Source organism: Lipophrys pholis (assembly GCF_963383615.2).
Source record: "Lipophrys pholis genome assembly, chromosome: 13".
NCBI classification, from domain to species: Eukaryota; Metazoa; Chordata; class Actinopteri; order Blenniiformes; family Blenniidae; genus Lipophrys; species Lipophrys pholis.
Window position 1 is genome coordinate 22058238 of NC_137632.1, and position 23108 is coordinate 22081345.

The 23108-nt window shown below is 43.2% G+C and overlaps 1 protein-coding gene across 1 annotated transcript; it reads left to right on the forward strand.

The window, feature by feature from the left end:
- The first annotated feature begins 1275 nt into the window (after window positions 1-1275).
- On the forward strand, window positions 1276-21242 carry LOC308118815 (caveolae-associated protein 2-like). Its single transcript, XM_080478413.1, has 2 exons — window positions 1276-1918; window positions 17508-21242. Exons 1-2 carry the CDS (start codon window positions 1370-1372, stop codon window positions 18369-18371), a joined length of 1413 nt encoding a protein of 470 aa, XP_080334539.1. The 5' UTR covers window positions 1276-1369; the 3' UTR covers window positions 18372-21242.
- The last annotated feature ends 1866 nt before the right edge of the window (window positions 21243-23108 follow it).

Below are 23108 nucleotides of genomic sequence, written 5' to 3' on the forward strand. Positions count from 1 at the left end.
CGATGTAGTCTGGTGGTGCAGTTGAGGTTGCAGAGCTGCTGTCTCTCAATTCTGTTCACTGAGCCAAGTGTTTGCATTCTCTGCAACTCTTGTTGAATGAAGGAGGAGGCACTCATTATTTCTCAACTGCCTTTCTGACTGCAACACTAATCAAATATTACATTATTGGATGCAGTTATTACATTCAGATTTTCTTAATGCTACCCCTTAATGTTAATTTATTAGATTATTGGCAAAATCGTATGACAACAATGGCTCAAAGATCCTATTACACTACTGGCAAGTTATTATATTATTGGCTTTTTCAATTTAAGATAGCTACGATTATTATGTTTATTAGCAATTTTATTACATCATTGGTTGAAGTGGTGATACATTCTAAAGAGTGTTGCTCTTCTTCCAAAATCAATGAGAAACAGGAAAATTCTCTAAAAATCACTAACAATGTCATAAAGTATATCTAAATTGTACCTTCGTGAATACAACCTCACTTTTTGTATGTTTTTCTTTTCTTCATTTCAGATAATTAACATGCATTGTGGGTCCAGACAAATTGTATTTGTTGTAAAATCCTGAAAACTGTTCATTTGGTCATGAAGGTTGCAGAGCCCTGCTCTAACTAAATCACTGATGCACAATGTTGGCAGCCCAGCTAATGTGACCCAACACTACAATGAAGCTGCTCTGTGCACAATATGAAGCCATGCCTGCAGCAGAGGCAAGTTACTTTTCACCCTCAGTAACTTTAATCATGATTACATTTCAGCCTCTTGCACAAGGAAAACAGAAAAGCCTTCAGCCAGTCAGTGGGAAAATGGAGAAAAGGTAAGAAACATGACCTGGGCCGATCAGTGTGATCCGTGTCCTCTATTGTTTTGGTCGTGCACGCGCACGATGTGTTCCCTGTACACTCTGTTACCAGTTGAATACAATTTGGCAACAATACAAACAATGCACAGCAGCGGGCGCAGTAAACAAAAGGAGCCCCTGATACTTATTTTGCAAATGCAGCCAGGCATGATCGGAGTGGACGCACACACACACACACACACACACACACACACACACACACACACACACACACACACACACACACACACACACAGATCGGCCTGTGTGGTTTTCATAGCAACCTGGCCCCTCCCTTCACTTGCAGGAGGGGAGGTGTTTTGAAAGTTCACGGCGTGTTTGTGCGTGCGTAAATGTAGGGAGAAAGGCGGAAAGAAAAGGGGGCGTGGAGGCCGACTAGAAGACTGGGAGAGGTTATCGTCCTGTGCGCTCTCAGTTTCCAGCTGGAGCGAGTGACAGCAGCACCTGCGTGAGGCCAAATCCCCCCCCTGCTTGTTTTGCGTAAAAGTACCCGTGCGCAATGGAAGAGGACGCGCCGCGCACCGAGCCCAGCAGCATCTCGGGCAGCACCCACACCATCCCCCAGAACCAGCAGCAAGACAGTGCAGAGGTGTTCACCCCGAGCTTCGCCCCGTCCTCCGCCCCGTCCTCCCCGACCCCCACCGGAACCCTGTCCCGGCTGGGGCTGAAGGGCCCCGGCAGCCCCACGGCCGCGGCCGCGCCGGGCAGCCCCGGCGGCCAGGTGAGCGCCATCACCGTGGTGGCCCTGCTGGACAAGCTGATGAATATGTTGGAGTCTGTGCAGGAGAACCAGCAGCGCATGGAGCAGCGGCAGGCCGACCTGGAGGGCGCCGTGCGGGTGGTGCAGGGCGACGTGACCCGCCTGTCCAAGACGCACGTCTGCACCTCCAACAGCGTCAACAAGCTGCTGGAGCGCTCGCGGAAAGTGAGCTGCCACCTGAAAGACGTCAAGGACCGCATGGACAAGCAGGCGGTCCAGGTGAAGAAGCTGGAGGCCAACCACAGCCACCTGCTGAAGAGGAACCACTTCAAAGTGCTCATCTTCCAGGTGAGGAGGAGAAAGAGGAAGAAACACACTGGAGCCATTGCAGATCAGACAAACAAACAACGAGGCGCAATGAGTCCTATTCAGTCTGTGAAAATAGGTTCATAAATGTTTTTCAAGTCCGGCAGGAAGATTGATGTGCTTGAGAAAAGAAAGAAAAAAAAAAAAAAGGTCTTCTGATGCCATTGAGGTGTCTGAGTTTGCTAAAGCAACTTATATTGCTCTTAAATTCCATAGCATTTGTTATATCTCTACATCAGATCAATTTTAAGCATGCACAGTATTCCATACTGGCTGGATTATGCTTTTAAGCACTAATTCATATGTGTGTGTGTGTGTGTGTGTGTGTGTGTGTGTGTGTGTGTGTGTGTGTGAGTCATATTTGCATGTGTATTTGCCTGCTACCAGTGGGTGTGTCAGGATTCAACCTACACCTGTTTGGCACTGACACTTGTTGCATGTTTCATGTTCGATCCCCATCAACTTGTTCAACATCCCCCAACAGGAGGCAGTGTAAAAAAAAAAAAGTCCAGATATTAATAATTCAAGGTGTTCACAATGCTCTCAGCCTCTTCGTGTGTGTGTGTGTGTGTGTGTGTGTGTGTGTGTGTGTGTGTGTGTGTGTGTGTGTGTGTGTGTGTGTGTGTGTGTGTGTGTGTGTGTGTGTGTGTGTGTGTGTGTGTGTGTGTGTGTGTGTGTGTGTGTGTGTGTGTGTGTGTGTGTGTGTGTGTGTGTGTGTGTGTGTGTGTGTGTGTGTGTGTGTGTGTAGAGAAGGGTGTGTCTGGGAATGAAGCAGCAGAGGATAATAGAGCAGGACTCAGACGCTGACTTTGACTAGATCTGTTTACACCCCTCAGACATTACAGAGGCGGGTTTTTGGATGTTTTCCCCCACTTTGGCTGTGCATGTGATGGTTAAAAAAAAATTGTTGGGGGGGGTTAAAGTTTCTCATTTCTCTGTGAAGTTGTGAATTTTAAGTGTCATTCAAAGAGATGATGTTTTATCTGTTTACATAGCAGTGAAAAAATCATGAAGAAGCGTTGATCTCTCGATAACAACTCAGGGTTTTTAGATCAAACACACCCTTTTCCAAGGTAGATTCCCATGTTTGTACATGTGTGGATAGATTTTTAGAGTGAGTTGCCCAGGCTGTGAGAAAGGAGGGGGGGGGGGGGATCGCATTGTTGACACAGCCTGAGCCACTGAGAGCTCTTTACTGCTGCTGTTATCTGGTTACCCAGGTACTGAGGCCCTGTTGTTCAAACGCAGCAGGTGCCAAGCCCTCGCCCTGTGCAAGCTGGCCCGATAGGTGCCTGCAGGTGAGGATCGATCCGGCTCGGCCCTGCCACTCCTCATGGGTGGAACATGTTGCAGAGCAGATGTGTCTGCGTGCTTTCCACCGTGTCCCCAACTGAACAGAATGTGAATGAGTTGATGTCGGGTTTTCTCCTCTCCACTATACTCCAGTAGTGCAATCCTTGGGTTTTTTGTCGAGTTCTGTGTGCAGCGCTTTGCAAATTTTGAGTGTTAACGAGGCCAGGGTACGACCTCCAGCGTCTGTGTGCGCAAACGTGTGTGCGCATGCAGCGTGCCCACTGGATGTTCTGCTGAAGTCGGGCGTATGCAGTTACAGAGCGAGTAAATGAGACTTGGCGTGCCTGAGGGCGGCAGGTGATGAAAGAACTAAGTGCAGCTCTTGTCTTGTGTAGACCATCTTTTTTTTGGTTTTTGCCACCACTATTAATTCCTTTACTTTCTCCTCCTTGTGCTGTGCTTTGATTTTCTTGCCTTAACTTGAAAATGTGCTGCCATTGTTGCTCACTCCCTTGGTTTCTAGCTTTTTCAAGCGAACTTAAATCTTTGTTGTTTCAGGAATAACACATCAAGTAACTTGCAACTGCTGTAACACTTTGTAAAATGAGCTTGTTGCTTGTTACTTTTGTTGGGGACTTGCAGAGTTACTGCCGAGCATTAGCATTATGCAACATGAATGCATGGAATATGATGAAACTTGACTTTGAGTAACATTAAGATTCACTTGAGCTCCATGTAAAATACATGACAACTGTTATAGTTTCTCCTGTTTAGCATTTGCTAAAACAGTTCCCCTAACAGTTACTATTTCACTAAACTTTTGCTTACTGGAGCATTAACCCTGAACTAACTCAGTTCTCCTGACAGCAACAGGAAAGATTTCTGAGTGTAGGTAACATTCCCTGTTGTGAATTGTTTTGGTTTACGTGTTGAAATTCATCAATTCATTGCACAGTCGAAGGCATTTGTTCAGTTGTGTGTGAAGTACAGTGAAGGGGACATTATTTATTTTGTTGGTTCGTGTAAATGTGACAACCAGCAGTACATATTTTACAGGTGCTTTTGTTTTGTCGAGACACAGGAAGTGCAGTTCTGCTAAGACCTTTTACTGGCAGTGAACCCATTTTGAATGCTTGTCTGTAATTTAATCTCTTACTTTCAGTAAAGTAAGCCCAGTTCAAATTGAAGTCTCGGGATTCATTCAAGAAGCTTCCACTTTCACAACATTCCCATTAGATTGTATCCACAGGATCGAGCAGCCTGAGGCCCCATTTACACAAAAACGTTTGAAGTGAAAATACATTGTTTGGGAATTTCTGTTCACACAGAAATGACTTTAAATTGCAAGTGCTCAAGTAGTGATCGTTTTCTCAAACTTCTGGCTCCCAGCACCTGTCCTGGTTCCCTGACGCTCTCTGATAACGTGCATTCGCCACACGCTCGAGTACCAACCCCCCCCCCCCCCCAATTCCCCGTTAAAAAATGGTCCCAAACACGCCAAGATTACAGTTCCCCTGTACGTGCCAGTCGAGGTGGAAACGCCGAGGGCTTCTGGGTAAGAAGCACAGAGGCCATGGTTGGTCAGAAATGACGGCGCTGTCCACCGCTCCGGTGCGTTCCTGTACATAACAAGGTCTAATGAGGACTTAATTACTGCTGCCCGGGACTTGTTTGTTTGTTTTTGTGCACCAGTGCTTTTCCTGTCTCCCCCCGACCCCCCACTCCCCACACACACACACACACACACACACACACACACACACACACACACCTCCCAGCGATGTGAGATTCCTACTGTGTACAGTGTCAAGGCAGCTTTGGGTAATTTCTGTTTGAAGAGGCAAAAGCAAAATGTTGGTTTGCAGATATTTCCTCCTCCCTATTTATTCGTTTCTCAGACTCATTTCAAAGGCTCATTACCTGAGAGTTTAAATATTATCAGCAATCGCCCCTGAGCTCTCATAACTTCTCTGAACTTACACGGCCGCAACGCGCTGTGTGAAATCTCTTCAGATTTAATTTCCTGCGACACAAGTCATTTATTCCCGCCTAGATCATAATGTTCCCCTCCGCGCTCATTTCAGCACAAACAAACAAGCCGGCCCCCGATGGCAGATTGAATTTGAAACGCGGAGAAGATTTTATTTGCTCTGTCACTTTGCATGCGAGCTTTTCTTTATCCTGCGGTGACTGTGCAGAAAGTAGTGCAGGCCGTCAGAGCAGGTTGGAAAGGGGATATTCACAGAGAGGCAGTGAAAGAGAACAGTCCCAGCTCATATCAAAGGAGGTTCCTGTCGCTTTGCTGGGGAAAGGAAAAGTACCCTCCAGATTCAGAGGAAACGAGGCGACTGCAGTTTTGTTGGTGGAAGTCTTTCGTCCAAAATGAGGGTGCTTCTATTATTCAACTTTGATTCTTTATTCTAACTCTGAAATGACTGTTTGCTAAATCTTTGGAATAATCTCAAAATTCTAACTTTGGAACTTCTGCAGCCTTCCAGGGCATTGTAAACCAGAAACGGTATGAGTGAACTATTGTTGTTCTAGCTCTTTCCGCGTGTAAATAACAAATTGGCTAGGATGATGTAATACAATATGTACTGGTAAGACTACAGAAAAGCTACATTTAGCAGCTATTGAAAAGGACAAATTGCAATGAAAACCACAATAAAACAACTTGTACTTGTATGTTTGACCACACAAAGCCTCATTCATTGCCGCCGTTGAACCCAGAAACATTTGAGTTTGGAAGAGCTCTGGTAGAGTACACAAGGAGGTTAAAATGAGCTGCGGTCACCGTGAGCCTAAAGTTCAAACTTGTAATTCTGACCTGGATGCGGCAGGTCTTTGACAACATCGCTCAGTAACTTCAAGGACACCTCGCTTTTCGCCAAACTTTGACACCGTTGACGTGAGCAGTTTGCGGTTTTATTTACTCTGCTCCCTGTTGTCCTGGAGCTTTATGTGCAGTGACACTTGACCAAAGGTTGGGACTTAATCTCGGCAGCAGGAAGTGAAAAGGCTGTTTGTTTTAGCTCGTGTTTTTGCTGTAAGACGGAGGACAAACTGGGCGTGAAACTGCTCCCGGCCTCGCCCCAACCTCTCACCTTCACTGCAGCTCGGTGACACAAACCTTAGCGGGGTGGAGACACGAATCGTGACGTTCTTATATTTCATATTGGAGTTCAGCTTCGGAAGATCTTTTTGGTGCCGCTTAATGTTTTACGAGTTTCTCATGTATCCGTCACCTGTACCATAGGGGACTATGAGCGAAACATGCACACGCCGAACGGTTTCCCTCCTTTATCCCTCATAAAATATATTCAGAGAAATCTGGTATTTCACTGCTACTGGAGGGAGTGGGTCTATATCGTGAGTGCTTACTGTTGAATATATCGGTTTCCAGTCCCATCCATCTGCACAGGTTAGAGCAGGCCACAGGCTGCAGGCTACAGCTGAGATATTTTTTGTGTGGGTCTCACTTGGAGGTGATATATTACGTTGGTTCATAGCTGTTTCAGTGCATTCAGACATCCCGGGCCTACTTGTCGCAAAGCTTTACCCTATGTAGATGTTGGTTGTAGAACGAAATGGGTAACTAGAAGCTTTTGGGAACTTGCATTTGAATTATCTAGCACTTGCCACATGTGAAAATTGTACGATGACAACCATGAACCAGAGAAAGCCTTGTGCAAATGTCTAATTGCTGATGTCACCCGAAGACGGTCCCAGGTCCCAGGTTTGGGACGACGAGTTCAGAATAATGCTAATTCTAGGCTGAGGGTACATTTTCATTTTAATGTTTTCTTGGTGTCAGAAAGCACGGTCTTACAAGGAACTGCTACGTGATAAGCCATCAAACGATTGTAATTTTAATGTATTCCAGGTGTCTGGTGATAGTACATTACAGGTGCTCGATGTACTGTGTTACTATTAAGGCAGGGAATGTACTGCAGTGTAACTCAATTAAAACAAAAGTTTTTTAGTTTTTTTAGCAACGTTTTCAAAACAATGTTTGTTTCCACAGAAATGGCACATCAGGAAACAAGTTGGAGCTGTTGGTTGTTTTTGTAAAGAGACATGCTTGCAGAGAACAATACGCTATAAACATTGACAATGTTGAGTACACGGATGTTCGTATGGACAGACGACAAAGTTGATCATTCTCAATTATAAAACCACCAAGTCCCAGGAGAATATGGACTGGGAGTCACGACACTCATTGGCAAACATTGTTCTTATTGTCCATCCATACACACACACACACACGTGTGCAGAATAACTATTTACTACGGCAGTAGCGCAGTGTTTCAGAAAAGTTGCATTTTCCACAGAGATGGAGTTGGAACGTCGTCAAAAAGTTGTTTTTTACCACATTTCCACAGAGACCGATTTAAAAAAAAAAAAAAAGATTAAAATAAAAGTTGCATTTTAAGTGACTCAATGCTCTGTTGTTGTGTAAACAAGACACCGCAAAACACAACAAAAGTTTTCCATTTTCCCTTGGAAATGTCGTGTAAAAGGTGCCAGAATTTCAATCATGAAACAAGCTGCCATTGTGCAGTTGCAACATTGCAAACAATTCCCTGTTTGAAAGAACATCCTGAAAAAACAGAATCAGAAATTCACAAGACATTTTAGCAGATTTCTTTAAACAGTTGACCTTGGTTTAGTTAGTTGACATGTTGATAATAGATCAACTGTCGTACAGGAGGAATGTACTAGTGGTGGCTAATATCTCCTAAAGTAATCCATACATAAGTTGTTTATTTGTTGTGTTTGCATGAGTTGCATTCCAAGTTTAGTTTCTACAGCTTGAGGTGGTAGAACTGTATACCATTTCACTTTTAGAGGTTATATAAATATGGACATCACTGGCTGTGAGTAACTTAAGCTTGAAGGATGCTTACAGTTAAAAATAGATAGATAAAGAAAGAAAATAGTGTCTCTTTTGTAATCCCGCCTGTGTTAAAAGTGAACTGTAGCTGTGGAGGCCCACGTTGTGTAAAGTTGTGTAACTGGCAGTGTGAGTATTCGAGCATGAATGGCTGTCAAATAGCAAACAATAGTCACTACATCCCAGTTGAAGTGGAGCGAGAGGATTGAACAGCTAAGAAAACACTGACAAGCTGCCGTCCGCCTGTTTTCTGCTCATGATAACTAAAGAGAAACAGTTTCCTTATTTCTTTCTTATCATACTTCGGATTTTATTTTATACAATGCTCTACAAGTCTGATCATCAGGCCACTTTCTTCCGCCGAGAGATTCTAGGTATCTCTTTAAAGAATTCGACTGGTCTCGATGATAACAATCTAAAATGTTGTGTAGGCCTTAAGGCTTCCTCCGAAAATGAGCAATGGAGCGTGTTTACAGCGTGAACCCTCGCTTTGTTATCATTCTTATTTTCCCTTTGGGAGTTCATTCCTCAGATAATCCTCTGGGTTGTTCACGGAACAGAAAGTAAAAATGGCAGAGCAGAGGGAGAAAGATCACGAGCCGAGGACAACGCAGCAAAGTGAATTCATGGTCTGTGTTTGTCGGTTAATGGCGACGGCCCGAGAGAGCGTTTGGATAAGAGATTATAGGGAAGTTTCCCGACTGCAGGGGCAAATTCATTTGCATGTGGATGGGGCTGTGCTGCACCAAGTGCTCGATCTTTCCTCCTAATGTCACAATCAGGTTTGACAAGTCTGCTCAACTGTTTTAGTCTCTGTGGCAACGGGCGAGTTTGCAACTGCAGGTTCCTGAAGCGAAATACCACTTTTAACAACTCTAATCACAAGAAAGGGTAATGGCTCCATAACCAGAGTGATAATTGAACACTCCCTCTACTATTATAGCGACCCAACACGCACAGTGAAAGCGAGTCCACGTCCACTGTTTAAATAGCGGAGAATCTGCGCACAAAGTTGCAGATGCATACTTTCCCAAGTTACCTGTAGGTGCTTTTGGTGCGTAACATCTCATAAACCACTCAAAGTGCTATCTTCTTTCTCCTGGAAGAGCCAAGTGTGCTGGCACTTTGAGGATGATTTATCCACTGCCGTGTCTTGGAGATATACGAGAAGATCCTCCTGCAGACTTTGATTAAAGTTAAGGTAAATACTCCTGCAAACAGCTGGGAGCAACAAACTCGGCTTTACTTCTTTGGGTTAGGGTTTTTGTAGGAAGTATCATTTTACTCTAGCAGCGTCAAACATATGACCAGGGGGGTTAAAACCGGCCCGCCTGAGGGTCCAGTCTGTCCCAGCATGACATGGCAAACAGTGAATGTTACTAAAACTTGACTGGAATTTCTCCATAAAAGTGACTGTTGTTTGTAATTTATTCTCTGGGGATCACAGTGGTGCAGACACGACATACTGCTGAAACCAGAGTCCACAAGATGGCTGCCACATTGGCAAAGTAGCATCAGCATTAATGTATTTTGCACCGGGAATAAAATGGTATTTGATTAAATGGTAACTTTTTAATTACTAAAGAAAAATTAGCATTCGCAATTTTTAAACATGTGGCTCCTGGATTAACATAAGTTTGACGTCCCTGTGGAGACTGAGCGACGTTGTTACCAACTAGTGCATGACCGTAATCAAGATTCCGAAATTAACTAGAAAACATTACCTCTTTGACTTAAGAACTGGTTTCGGAGTGCAATCGCTTCACATTTTCTCAAAATAGCATTGCACACCTGAACACACCCATGGGTGCATGGATGCAGGTTGCTTTTTAAACACATTGTTGTAAATGGAGAGCAAATAGCAGCTACTTTTATCGAATGCCTGCACCAGTTTGAGCCAAAATTGTGGTGTTTTTATGCAACAGGAAACTAAAACCCAGTATGTTCCCAGCAGAGTTTTCAGAATACCTTCAGCACATATTTAGCATGTTTGCAGTGATTTCACCGGTATTATTCTTTGCATATTTGCTCTCTTGCTCCCTGTTCTCCTTCTCACCTTTTGGCATAAAATGTTGGTAGTGGCCAAAGTCGTGTCAGAATATCATCACCAGAGGAAAAAACACAAAACAAACACGCTGCGGTCTCTGTGACTCCGCCTACCACTTCCTCCCCTCACCAAGGCCTTCACATCCACGGCAGGAAAAGGAACACAATTGCCATTTTGGTTCTCACTGTTCTTTCTTCTTGACTTTTAAATAAAACATGAAAATACACCATCTCTTAAGATAACGTGACGATTTTCCGGTTTCCCCATACAGAGACCAGTGAACTTTGACCTCCGTGCTAAGCAAGCATTGTGACAATTGTAGATAGCATTATCAAAAATCCTGTACCGGGCCCTTTTCAAACAATGGTCGTGATAGGCATAGTACGGGATTGTGCTCGAGTGTTACGTAAAGGAGGCTCTTTGGGAGGTTTGTGCGAACGAGCTGAAGGAGATTATCATAGCTATGGTAGGGAGTCAGAAGTGGACGGACTGGAGCTCTAAATGTGTAGGAATGTTGTGTTGACACCACTGAGGACATTGTTGACATGGTGCATTGTGGAGTGAAGGGACAAAGTGTGAAAGTGTAGCAATGCAACCTGCCACACGAAGAGGCAACGCTCATGCAGAGCCGTTTCTTCAATGGAGTGATTGTAGCAAACAACTGTGGTGTGTCAGAACTGGAAGAACCGGAGAGCACGTGTCACAGTACATCGACCACGTCATCATCCAGACTACGCGCGCCACCGTCCGTGTAAATTGCGGGGTTGCGTGGACAGGTTCCTTCAAAGCTGCGGCGTCATCGCTTACAGTGTGTCATCCAGATTAATGGCCGGCCTCTCCAGATTGCCACGATGTCCGTCCTGCCAGCACGTCAGCGCGTCTCAATCGGTTATTGTGCCGGGCAATTACGCAATCGGGTGAAAGCTGGTAAACATGCTGCGTTTTCTTTTGGGGAGGCAGATATGGGAGGGGCAAGAATGCCCTAACTTGTTATTTAAAGATTCATGGCTGCTCAGCCAAGTGGTATTATTCATGGTTGGCATAAAGTTGGTGACGAGGTATTTATGATACTGAGAACCTTAGTCTTTGTCCCAGTTGGAACACATCTCGTATAGCTGGTTGTAGTTTTTGCTTTTTTCTTTCTTCCATGTTTCTGATCGAACTACAGTTTGTCATGGGATCTTCTTACCACAAGCTATGACAAGGTCTCTGTGAACTGTACAAAGAGTATAATTCCATTTCCTCTCCTCCTTCCTTCCTTCCTGTAGCCACAGATGGCTCTTGGTGCACTCTGGCGTGGGGGGGCTGGCAGAGGGGGTGTGGGAGATGTTACGCAACGAGCCAGGGAAAGGCTGACCTGGAAAACAAGCTCTGATGCGACGGGGTGCGCTGTAATCAAAACATATGTAGATAAAGGCAAATTTGCACAACCAGTGGTGCTGCGATTGTTTGCTGGAGGAAGGGAGCCGAGGCCTGATGAGGAAGGGACGGCGTTTGTTTGAATATTTCAGGAGGAGATGGGTTGCAGCTGTAGCTGTCACTCTTGCCTCTCTTCATTTCAACAAGTAGATCTATTTTAGTATTTTTACACTCTGTCTTGCATGGTCCTGTGTGATTAGTATATGTATAAGGTGTTTTGATAGTTTCCTGATGTGTGCATTTTGCGTTGTGCATTGTATGGTTTGTGTGGTTAGAGCCATTAGAATGTGAGCCATCTATCTTCTACACTGCTTCATATTATGACAACATTACAAGTGAACATTCATCGTGATTGCGTTTCCGTTTCAAAAACGTTTTTGAAACTCTGTTTACGTTTCCACGGAAACGTCAGAAACACTGAACACAATTTAGTTCTCATGTTGGTACACTAGTGGGTGCTGTTGTTTGTTTTGGTAACGACAATACACACACACACAAGTGCACAATAATACGCTTTAAATATTAACAATGGTGAGTACGTGGATAAGTTGGATTGTTATTATGGTGACTCAACTATAAAACTACCAACATCTGAGTTTTTTTAATTTTTTTTATTTTAACATCCCCAGTAGACACATGCAGATGTTTGCACTTACACACACGCGCACACATACGAACAAAGAGATCACATGAAACGACATCTCATTACATGTAAACGGATACAGACACCCTAAGTAACATAAACCAATCTTTTATTTGGTTGCAACTGTCATGTCCCTCCCTCATCTCCGTGCTTCAATAGAATCAAGGGCCTCGAGAGGAGTCGCTTACGCAAGCTCCGGCTTAGTGACACCTAGCAGGACTTGCAATTAGATGGCAACTCTACCTAACCGCGAGCACAAAACAACAAAGTGTGTGCCCTATAATGTACATCAAACTGCTTGTCACAGTAAATTAACTTTGTTTTTTTGCTTTGCTCCAAATTTATTCCAGTTTTCTTTCATCTTGCAGTCTTAAATTCTGCCCCCCCCCCCCCCCCCCCCCCCCCCCCCCCCCCCCCCCCCCCCCCCCCCCCCCCCCCCCCCCCCCCAAACAATAGTCAGTGTCCTACATGGCTGCACACAAACACGCGTTGGCCACACAAACGCCTCAAAGGCACACATACTGTATCACATTCTCAGTGGCTAATGAGTGCTTGCTTAGAGGGTACGTTAATTAACAGGGTTCCCAAGAGAAGAGTGCCAGAATGTGAGGCCTCTGCTAACACACACAGGACTGACCTGGGTCAAACGGTATTTAGGAAAAATGTGTTTTATTGTTGCTCACATGCCAAGACTTCTTGAGGTTAATCTGAGGACGTGCTAATTCCACACTGTTTTACCATTTGGGTAGCCAAACAGACCCAGCATCTGCTCAAGTGAAACCAAATTAAGTAGAAAAGCTGATGTCATGGTTGTGGGAAAAGCCCGAATCTGATCCTTTTACAGGCCAAAGTCGAGGCAGTGAATACCACATTCTCATTGGCTATTGTATGTTCTGTGATTAAAGGAGACAACGATCAACTTCAGGCCCTGTTTACATGACGACATTGTGTTTTCAGTGTCCGTTTACACGACAGTGGTTTATTTGGAGCCACTGAAAATGAGACTTTTTGAAAATGCTCCAATTCCGTCTCTGTAATAAAAACGTAACTTTTCTGAATCACTCTTGCTGCACATGCACACCACGGCTGTAGTAAATACTTCTTCTGCACATCTACAGGTAGATGGACAATAACAACAATGATTGCCTCCAGTGTATCATGACTCCCAGTCCATATTCTGCTGGGGCTTGGTAGTTTAATGGTTGACAGTCACCTTAATAGTAATATACATTTGTTGTTTGTCCATACAAATGTCGGTGTACTTGTTAATACTCATGGCATATGTGTGTCTGGTTTCGTTTTAAAAAATAAACAGCACCCACTAGTGTTTTTATATGGAAACTACATCATTTATAGCGTTTCTGTCATTTCAAAAATGCTTTTCAAAACGTTGCGGAAACCCCTGCAAAATCGATGCATTTTCACTTTGAAATGGTGTGTAAACCTTTTCTAAAACTGATTGTGTGACCTGCAGGTCACTCCTGTTAAAAAGTACAGTTAGTCATAGGTGGGCTCAGTTCTTGTTCATGTCAGTCTGAGTTGCCGCCTCCCACACACTCCATCCAGTACCCACACTGATTATACCAAACATGTTTGAGCCAAATCAAAAACATCCACGGCATGCCCAGACTGGAGCAAAAGTGTCAAGATTGAATCTTTAGAAATGCTAACAGCGCCACACAATCAGGGAGGATTAGTCTTTTGTATCAGGGAAAGCTCCACAGGGGGAGGTCAGGAAAGGCCAGTGCCAGCAGTGATTCACCAATCATGAACGGTCAGATTTAAGGTGGGTGCTTAACCGTAGGCAATCTCGCCCGTCACACTGATTAAACCTGTCAGGCTGTCTGAAATGTACGCACAGGCAAAAGAAGATAAGCATAAAGTCTGACGAAATATCTCCCTTGAAGCAAGGGTCTGTTGTGTTTCTCTATAGCTTCTTTAATTTGATAATGTTCAAAGATTCAGTTCCTGATTTATTTGATACGAGTCTGCCTGAACATGTTGTGTGGGCGTGGTGCAGTGTCAGACCTGCAGCAAAATGGTGCATTCAGACGCGGCTTATTCAGGTACGACTAACAGGAGAGCTACAGAGAAGAAAAGTAAAAGTGAGGGATTAAAGTTAAACCAAATGAGACGTCGTGGTAACCAGATCTGCTCCCCAGGGGGCTTTCTTTGGTCTTTTGGGGATTTCTAGTAACAAACCTGCAGTATATTGTTGGTTCCAAGTCTCTATATTCTTTAAGAATAAGTGGCTTCCCTCTAGTGTCTTTTGAGGGTTAAAGAAAACAGAGGGATTCACAAATGTTACTGGTGCTTCAATAGATATATTCAACATTATTGTACTTCATTGATAGACTTCCTCGCCCTTGTGTTCAATATTTGCACTCTCTCCTCTGTTTAAAAAGCTCTGTTCCTGTTCCTGACGTTGATGTGCTTCTGAGAACACGCTGACAGATTTATTAGCATTGACAGCAGGATACCACACATGCTTAGCGCACACCTCAACCGTGAATCGCAGCTGCATGCTTTGAGATCAAGGCTGGGAGATATCGAGCGTTGTCACGGTGGGAGTAAACAGGAGAGTGTTTGAATTGCCTCCCACTTCTTAAGAGGAGTATACTCCTGTAAGCGGATAAAGACAGAGTTCCATTTCCTGCTTTAAATCAGAGTAAAACGGCAGTTCTATTTGGTTTTATGCACTATTGAACAAACCGTGACACAGACATTTTCACAGTAACTGCTTGACATGAGTTGCGAGAAGATTAATGTGCTCGCCGTCATGATTTTGTGCCGCCACATGAGGTGTACTTGCCATTGTCTGACAAACTGCTTGCATAACGCTCCAGCCCTGGTGATGAGTGCTGTATGACCAGAAGGCTGGGCTCCTCTTAAACATCTGGTTGGCCCAGTCCTTAGCGATGGTAATGACACCCCAAGAAAGATGCATTGCACTGTCCTTCAACAACTTAAGGCATCCTGTTCCTTTAAGTACCTCTGTGATGTGCTCAGAACTGCCAGGCATTCTTTGTCGTGCTGTCACGTCGACTCTTACATGCAACTTGCAACGACGCAGCCAGTGTTTGAAATGTATGTCATGTACTCAGAGTGAGTCACTGGTGCTTCCTGTGCATGTTTGAGATTAAATGTAAAAAGAAAACAGTATTGATCTGTGACTACACAAGACAAGGACGGATTTTGAAGATGACGTTCAGCGTAAAACACCGACAAAACTTCCCCGCCCCGTGATTATGAGGAAGAGAAACACGTTCTTAAAGGGTTTTAGACTGAAAGTTATCAAGAATCAGACTTTTCTTTGAGTTTAGATATTAGAAAGATGTAACATTTAGTAGGTATTTATTATATTGATTACACCAGTAGGGTAAGTATATGAGACTGTAACAATGTAGTGTTTTTCTAAGAAGAACAAGAACCTCCACCCCTGATACTGCAGTTGGTATGCAGGTGAAAGGAAAAGTGAAACAAAGAGCCTTTCAAAATAATCAGATTTTCTGTGCGCATTTCAAAACACACTGTTTTTAGCCCGAACCTCACCAAGCCTTTGTGGATTAAGACCCAGTATACACAACATTTCAAGAGATAACGCATCGGTTTTGCCTTTTCCTTTCAGAAAAGTTTTACATTTACACAGCTTTACAACACTTTAAATACACGGAAATGGCAAAAACGCTGAAAAAGGTATAGCGAGCATGCAGGGCCACGAGTTGGTGCTGTTTTTTTGTTTTTATGACAACACATGCATCCGTGTAGACAACAATACGCTGTAAACTTTAACAATGGAGAGAACACAGACATTCATATGGACAGACAACAACGTTGGATTGTTATTATAATGGCTGTCAGCTATGAAACTACCAAGTCCCAGGTGAATATGGACTGGGAGTCATGACACTCAGGAAGCAAACACTGTTCTTGTCTATTGACTTGCGCATGCTCAGGAGAACTATCCGCCATGGTGCACATTAGCAGCATTTCTGCCGTCCACACAGAGACTGAGTCTTACCGTTTCCACAAAGTGTCGTTTTCACCCATTTACACGGCGATTGAGTTGGAACATTTATTCGAAAAGTTCTACTTTGGGAGATGTTCTCAAAAGGTTGCATTTTCTGTAGTTCAGAGAACGGACACCCAGAACACAACCAAAGTTTTGTATTTTCAACTAGTTGTCGTGTAAACGGAGTCCTTATGTAAGCAAACTCACTGTTAGGATAGTGATTATACTGGATATTTGATAGGTGTGATATAATTGTCACAGGTAATCAGAAACCATACAAAAACATGTGTTTGTTTCAGGAACGTCGAGTTTCTCCGGTTTGTAGAAACATCCTGTGCCGGCTATTTTTCCACAGACTTGGTTGACTTAATGTGTTTTGGGGGAAGAAAAAAAAAAAAAGGTTAAAATGATTAAAGCAATAACATGCACTTGAGTGATGGACTGTGCTTTACATGAGTGTGTTAACTCAAAGACAAGAACTCACTCGCGATTCTTTCATTCTGTGACAGAGAGGGCTTGTTTATGAGCATTTCAGATGTGTAGTGGAGTATGTCAACCACTGAGGCTGTGCCGCCACTCTTCACTCACTCCTGGGTGTGAAAGGATAGGGGCAATGGGGGGTGGGAACGCTAGCTCATAAATCCCCGGTGGAGAAGAACATTGAATGTATTTTGTGTGTGTGTGTGTGTGTGTGTGTGTGTGTGCACACGTGTGTTGGTGCAGGATTGGGCCCAGATGAATGGTCACTGAGTCAATATGGCAGGGGGAGGAAGGAGATACCCGAGCAGGCACAGGAGAAAGTTTGACAAATTGAAACTGTGGGTATCAAAATATGTGCTCCCTCTCTCACTCATTTTCTGTCAAACAGTGTGACGGAGACATATAAAAGGAGTAGAGAAGTATTTCACTCCTGCAAAGGAGCAGGTGGGTCTCCTCAGGTGTTCAGGGGCGCCACGCAGAAACTCGAGTATTCAGTCGTCAGCAGGCAGGCCAATCCCACATGTCTGATTAGATCAAGCACTGATTGGTGTTTACAGTTGGAGTTAGTTAGAAATACTCTGTCACATTAGCATACTTGTGGAGAATGTATAGTTGGGAGTACAGCTCAACTCTCTTTACTTTGATCCTTCCGCCCGGGGCGTCTGTTAATATCAGTGGCTCGAATTTCGACACTGAGCCATAACAAAACAAACCAAATACTATTTCAGGTCCAAGTGACTGACCCTTTAACACACCATTTGTCTTTCTTTTGTCCCCTCACAGGAAGACAATGAGATTCCCACCAGGGTCTCTGTCAGGGACTCCCTGAAGACTCCTCAACCGAGCCAATACGATGCAGAGTCCATTCAGCCGACTCCATCCATGGCGTGTTCCATTGATGGCTCTCGTACCCAGGAGGAGGGTCTCCAGACCATTAGCCTGTCTTCAGATGAGGACGACAGTGTTGCGACACCTCGAGAAGATTATGAGGTGGAGTGTGACTCTGTGGCGGGTCCCTCTCGCAACTATGAGAGAAGGGCCGACAAATTCAAGCGCAACAGCCTGAAAAAGGTCGATAGCCTCAAGAAGGCCTTCTCGCGCCAGAGCATTGAGAAGAAGGTGAACCAGATCACCACCAAGATTGTTCCACCCGAGACGCGTGACAAACTCAAGAAGAGCCTCTCCCCCAATCACCCCAAGAGCCCGACGACCAAGTCCTCCTCCTTCAAGGTGTCTCCCATGACGTTCAATGTGAAGAAGGTCCGAGATGGGGAGGTCGTCACAGAAGAAATGGTCTCACCTGAGGAAGGTGCCCATGTGGAGATTCCTCCTCTGGGAAGCATAGATGGCGATCATCCTTTGGCGGAGGTGCACAAGGAGGACGTCTCGGAGGAGGGTCAGGAGATGTTAAGCCCCTCGACTCCAGAAACCATGAAGGCGGAGCTGGCAATCAACGGGAAAGCACCGAAGTTTGAATACGACATCAATGGCGAGCGTTTAGCTGACCTGGCAGTTCCAGAGCAAGATGAAGATGTCGATGAGGAGGAACAAGAGAAAGCTCAAGAAGCGCAGCACAAAATCCCGGTTGACAAAGCAGCAGAGGTCAAGATCACCGGCACAACAATTTCTGTGGAACAAGTGTCGTAATCTGATTCAAATCGGGGAAATCTGTTCCACTTTTCCATTCATTTTTTATTTTATTTTTTTTCCCTCTTGCAATTACAACTCACGCAGATAGTAGAAATACTCCCTCCTTTGTTGTGTTATTCACACTCATACACACTAGAAACTTACTTTTGACTCCTGAACCTTTCTCACACCACTACAGTTGTTTGTAAACAGCACACTAGGAGCATTTCCTAAACCCACTAGGTTAGTGTAAAAGACCACATTGCAACGAAACACCATAGTTTTTTCCGCTCAGTTGGTGTCCATCCCTTCAGTTGGTGTCCATCCCTTCAGTTGGTGGACATCTCCGGGGCACTGGAGCAACAATCTCCCTCCTGTTGCATTCGTCTTCCTCTGTCCTTCTCTTCCTTGCTGACACATGGCCTCTCTTGTTCCCCGCCGTTTGTTTTTTTTGTGGAAAAATAGTAAATCTTCGGCAACAGTGGTGCTGCCCACTGACCATGGAGGCAGTGCGTTGCCAGGTTGTGTAAAGAGTTGGAATGGAGAGTTTCTGCTTTTTCAGTGAAAAGATCCTGGGGGGGGGGGGGGGGGGTTGTTTTTAGTAGTGGACTAGAGTTTGTTTACTGAATTCTTCATAGGCTGATCTTGATTAACTTCAGTTGCTCTAGTTAGCCTCTTATCAATACTCGGTTCAGTATTGTATGATAGTCCAAAATTAGGTAAAAATTGTGTTCATCTCTGTCTTTTCTTAACAATCCATGCCGCAATCAAAGGACTTCTTTGCTCGAATTTTTTTCCGATATTCCAATTAGTCGAGCACATTCAGAGAAACCAACTTGAAAAAAATAGTAAAAGAAAACTATTCGAGGGTCTCTGAAGCAGATTTTGGATAGAAACTGAGCAAAAAAAAACAAAACCTCACGGGGCAAAATTAGTGACGCAAAGATCTGAGGTTTTAATTGCAAAATTCTAGATCTCAATTTTGCAGGGATGCTTCATGTTTGTTTATAAATTACGTTCTTTCACTCTGTGAGACACACTATTTGTAAGGTGTTTAGAGTTTAAACTCCCGAGACTAACACAGTCATTTTAAGAAAACTGCCTTAACTTTGTGTTACTGTGCATTTTTGGGAGTTACTATATGATTTTTTTTTTGTGTGTGTGTGTGTGTTTGTAAGAATGACTTATTTCAGGCATCCATAATTTACATTGTAAAATTTCACTCAATTGTTAGTGCTGTATGGACAGTTTAGGTCACCACTTCTGGTGCATTAGGTGGCTTTAGTGAATAATTGTAGTCGCTGGTTTGTTTGCTTTTGCCCTTCTGCAAACTAAAGTCCAGCTCTTCTGAATTTCTTTTGTGGTTGAGCTGTTCATTTTTAGCTTCTGACTTCCAAGAGCTTCACTGTTGTGTTTACTATTCAATGAGGACACATTTGTTCTCATTGGATTGAAGACAAACCACCAAGCAAATTAAAAAAATGTCAAAGAAACAAAATTAAAAAAAATTTTAATCACATTTCTTAAGAGGTTAGGAAAATATCCTTAACAAATGCTGGGGCTACATTAATAAATCAATTCTGCCTTCACGTATACAGTACACATGTATGAGTGATCACTCTCTCCAGTGGAGATAGAGTGATAATAAAACATACCAGAAATGTTTTGCTTTCCTGAAGAATCCCTTGCAGCTTTTAACTCTTTTCGGCATAATGAGTGTCTGAGGCATGGACGTGAAATACGAGAAAAGTTCAAGTGTTAAAGGGACGCGCGAATGCATCACTCACAGCCTACTTTACATTTTAAATATCGCACCTTCGGGCGTCTTTAAAGTGACCTTTCTCGCGATGTTGGTAGTAAAGAGGTTCGCCCGCGTCACTCGGCGGACGTCTGGAATCACGACAGCCTAAAAATAATTGAGCAGGTGATACCAGTTGCACGGCGAGAGAGGTCACAGATGTGGATAAAAGCAGAGGACAGCATTCCTTGGTTTGACGGATCACTCCCCTCCAGCCCATTTTTCATGCTCCTGGCCTCCTTGTTGAGACGAGATGGAGAGCCACAGGTGTCGAGGCTCCCGGGCATGAGCGCAGAGCAGAAGGGAAACGACTGTTTGGAAGCGTGTTGGCACGGAGTTCAGGTGTTTGAGAAGGATTATGATAAAGTTGTCTTAGATTTGGGCATATGTGTATGAAATATCACTCTCCAGTACATCAGACTACATTGGGAAGTATGCATGCTGCCAGTATTGGATACGTATAATCTCGTTGCCCATCGCATTCATGCTGCCTCTGAAACGGATGGATAGTCAAGTTGTTTTTTTAAGGTGAAATATAGTACCTCAAATACACTAAACTATGCAAGAAAGGCAGTTTATCTCTATGCATTCCTTTTTTCAAGAGTAACACCTATAAGAGTTATTTTCTGAGTGTGAGTGGAAACACATTTATCAAGTAACTTTATCAATCGCATGAATGCTCAGATAGTGACCATTTAAAAAATGTGATTTATGGCACCATTTCTGACCCTACATTACATAAAAACTTTATTCAATGATACACTACTATGCAAGAAGATATATAATTCTATGTATATTTTTATTTTCTTTTATTTGTGGGAATAAATAAGATGGGAATTCAATAACAATTTAATATATCTAGATGAATATATGGATAGGGTTTAATTAACAGGAGACTCGGCCAATTTAAACCAATGTTCTGTGTGAATTCATATACTTGGAATGTATATCTACTTTGAAAAAAATGGTGAAGCTTCTTCCAGTAAATACTGAAATAATCATAATGAAAAATCTTCCTGCTTGTTTACAACACTAACAAATGTGTGAAGAAGAAATGTAATAGCTGTTGAATATTTTAATGCAAATGATACATTAAAAAAAGAAAAAAAAACAGATGATTAGTTTGGATTATTTGAAGTGAGTGAGGTACTTGTTGATGCTGAATGTATTAAGTGTAGTAGATGGATGATCAGCATGCAGCTTTAACGGGGCAAGAAACAAAGCAAAGACCAGGTCAGACTAAAAACAGCTCATTGTGTTTGGAATGTTATCAACAGTTTTCTGCTGCTCTTCATCTTACTGCGCAACATACGTGTGTAATGTTGTGTCCTAGCACCAAAACATTGGTAGACCATCAACTAAGTTCTGCATGCTGAAAATCCTGTGAAAAAGCATCATGTAATTGCACGTTTCACCGTCTGGAAGAACAGAGATAAAGCCTGGAAAGTGATGTAAATATAGCACAAATTAATATCTGTGCTACGTTTACATTGAAATGGGCTATAGGCCCCATTTACATAATGTTTCTAGTGAAAACACAGATTTTGTGTGTCTTCGTTTCAGACAAGTTTTGCGTTTACGCAGCAGCATTTTGGAAACTGTCGTTGGCATGTTGAGCCACTAGCGGGTGCTGTTTTGTAATGAGACCACACACAAGAGAACAAGACTCTATAAACATTATCAATTGAAGTACACAGACTACAGTATTGACTGACCATTAAGTTGGATCGCTATTGACTTTCAACAATTTAACCTTCCAAGGTGGTCGAAAAATTGTGTTTCTTCCCGTTTCCATGGAGACAAGAGTCGAAGCGTTTTCGAAAAATTTCATTTTCAGTGACGAATCAAAGCATTGTTTAATAAAGAGACGCTCAAAACGGAACAAAAGTTTTTCATTTTCACTTGAATACATTGTGTAAACGGGGCCCGAGGCTGCGAACAGCCGTACATTACTGCAGCTTCCTGCTTCTCTCAGCTGAAAAAAACATAACGACCTCTGACCTACTGCAAATAAAGTTTCCATGTCCATAAGTGCCGAGTATCACTCTTGAGAAATCACCAAATCGTTCTCCTTGGTTATGTATTGAGTAACAGTATTTGGCTAAAAGATTTTATGTGTTACAAACACAATCTGACGTTTTTCCAAATTTGACATGTGTGACTTGTATAGACAACTTGTTTCTTAAATGTGCTTAACCATTAAATGAATTTTATTTCTCTCATTTGAATTCGTTGTATAGATCGTCTAATTGAGAGAGAAGTGACCACTGTGCTTATGTGTACGAGTCACTTCCTGCTTATTCTTGCAGATGTGTTGGTCGTATAAATATTTCTGTCAGTCAATCTTGAGAAATAGATATATACAGTACACATGTGTGTGTGTGTGTGTGTGTGCAAAAATCTTTGTTGAATGATGTTTTAGTTCATCTGTGTCTTTACATTTTGGCTTGTCAGATTTAGCTCCCCACACGAGCCAAAGAAATTTCCTTCACAGCTGAAGATTTCCTGCCACTTGACTGTTTAAATGTTCTCTTACCGAAGCGTCTTGTAATCGTGCAGCTGTTTCTGTCTCACCTTTTAGTACTGCATACATCAATAAAGATTTTATAACACCACAACTGCGCTTGTTGTCTTTATTTCTGTCGGTAGGGTGAAGGCAAACACGTTCGACATAAGCTGTCACAATAGCTGGTTATGTTCAATATGTGTAACTTGTGTCACAAACCCTGTGACTCGTAACCGACTTTAAGAGAAACCGTGAAAACATGTCGTCAAGCTTGCTGCGCCTCAAGCAATTGCAAGTTAACACTTCACAGGAAGGCATGATGCTGGAATCTAGACGAGGTAGTTTCTAGATCTGGGCTTTTTTTTTTTTTTTTTTAGAAGCCTATCCATGTTTTTTTTTCTTTATTTGCTCAAAATATGAATAGAATGCAGAATTTACAAGAAATAAAACC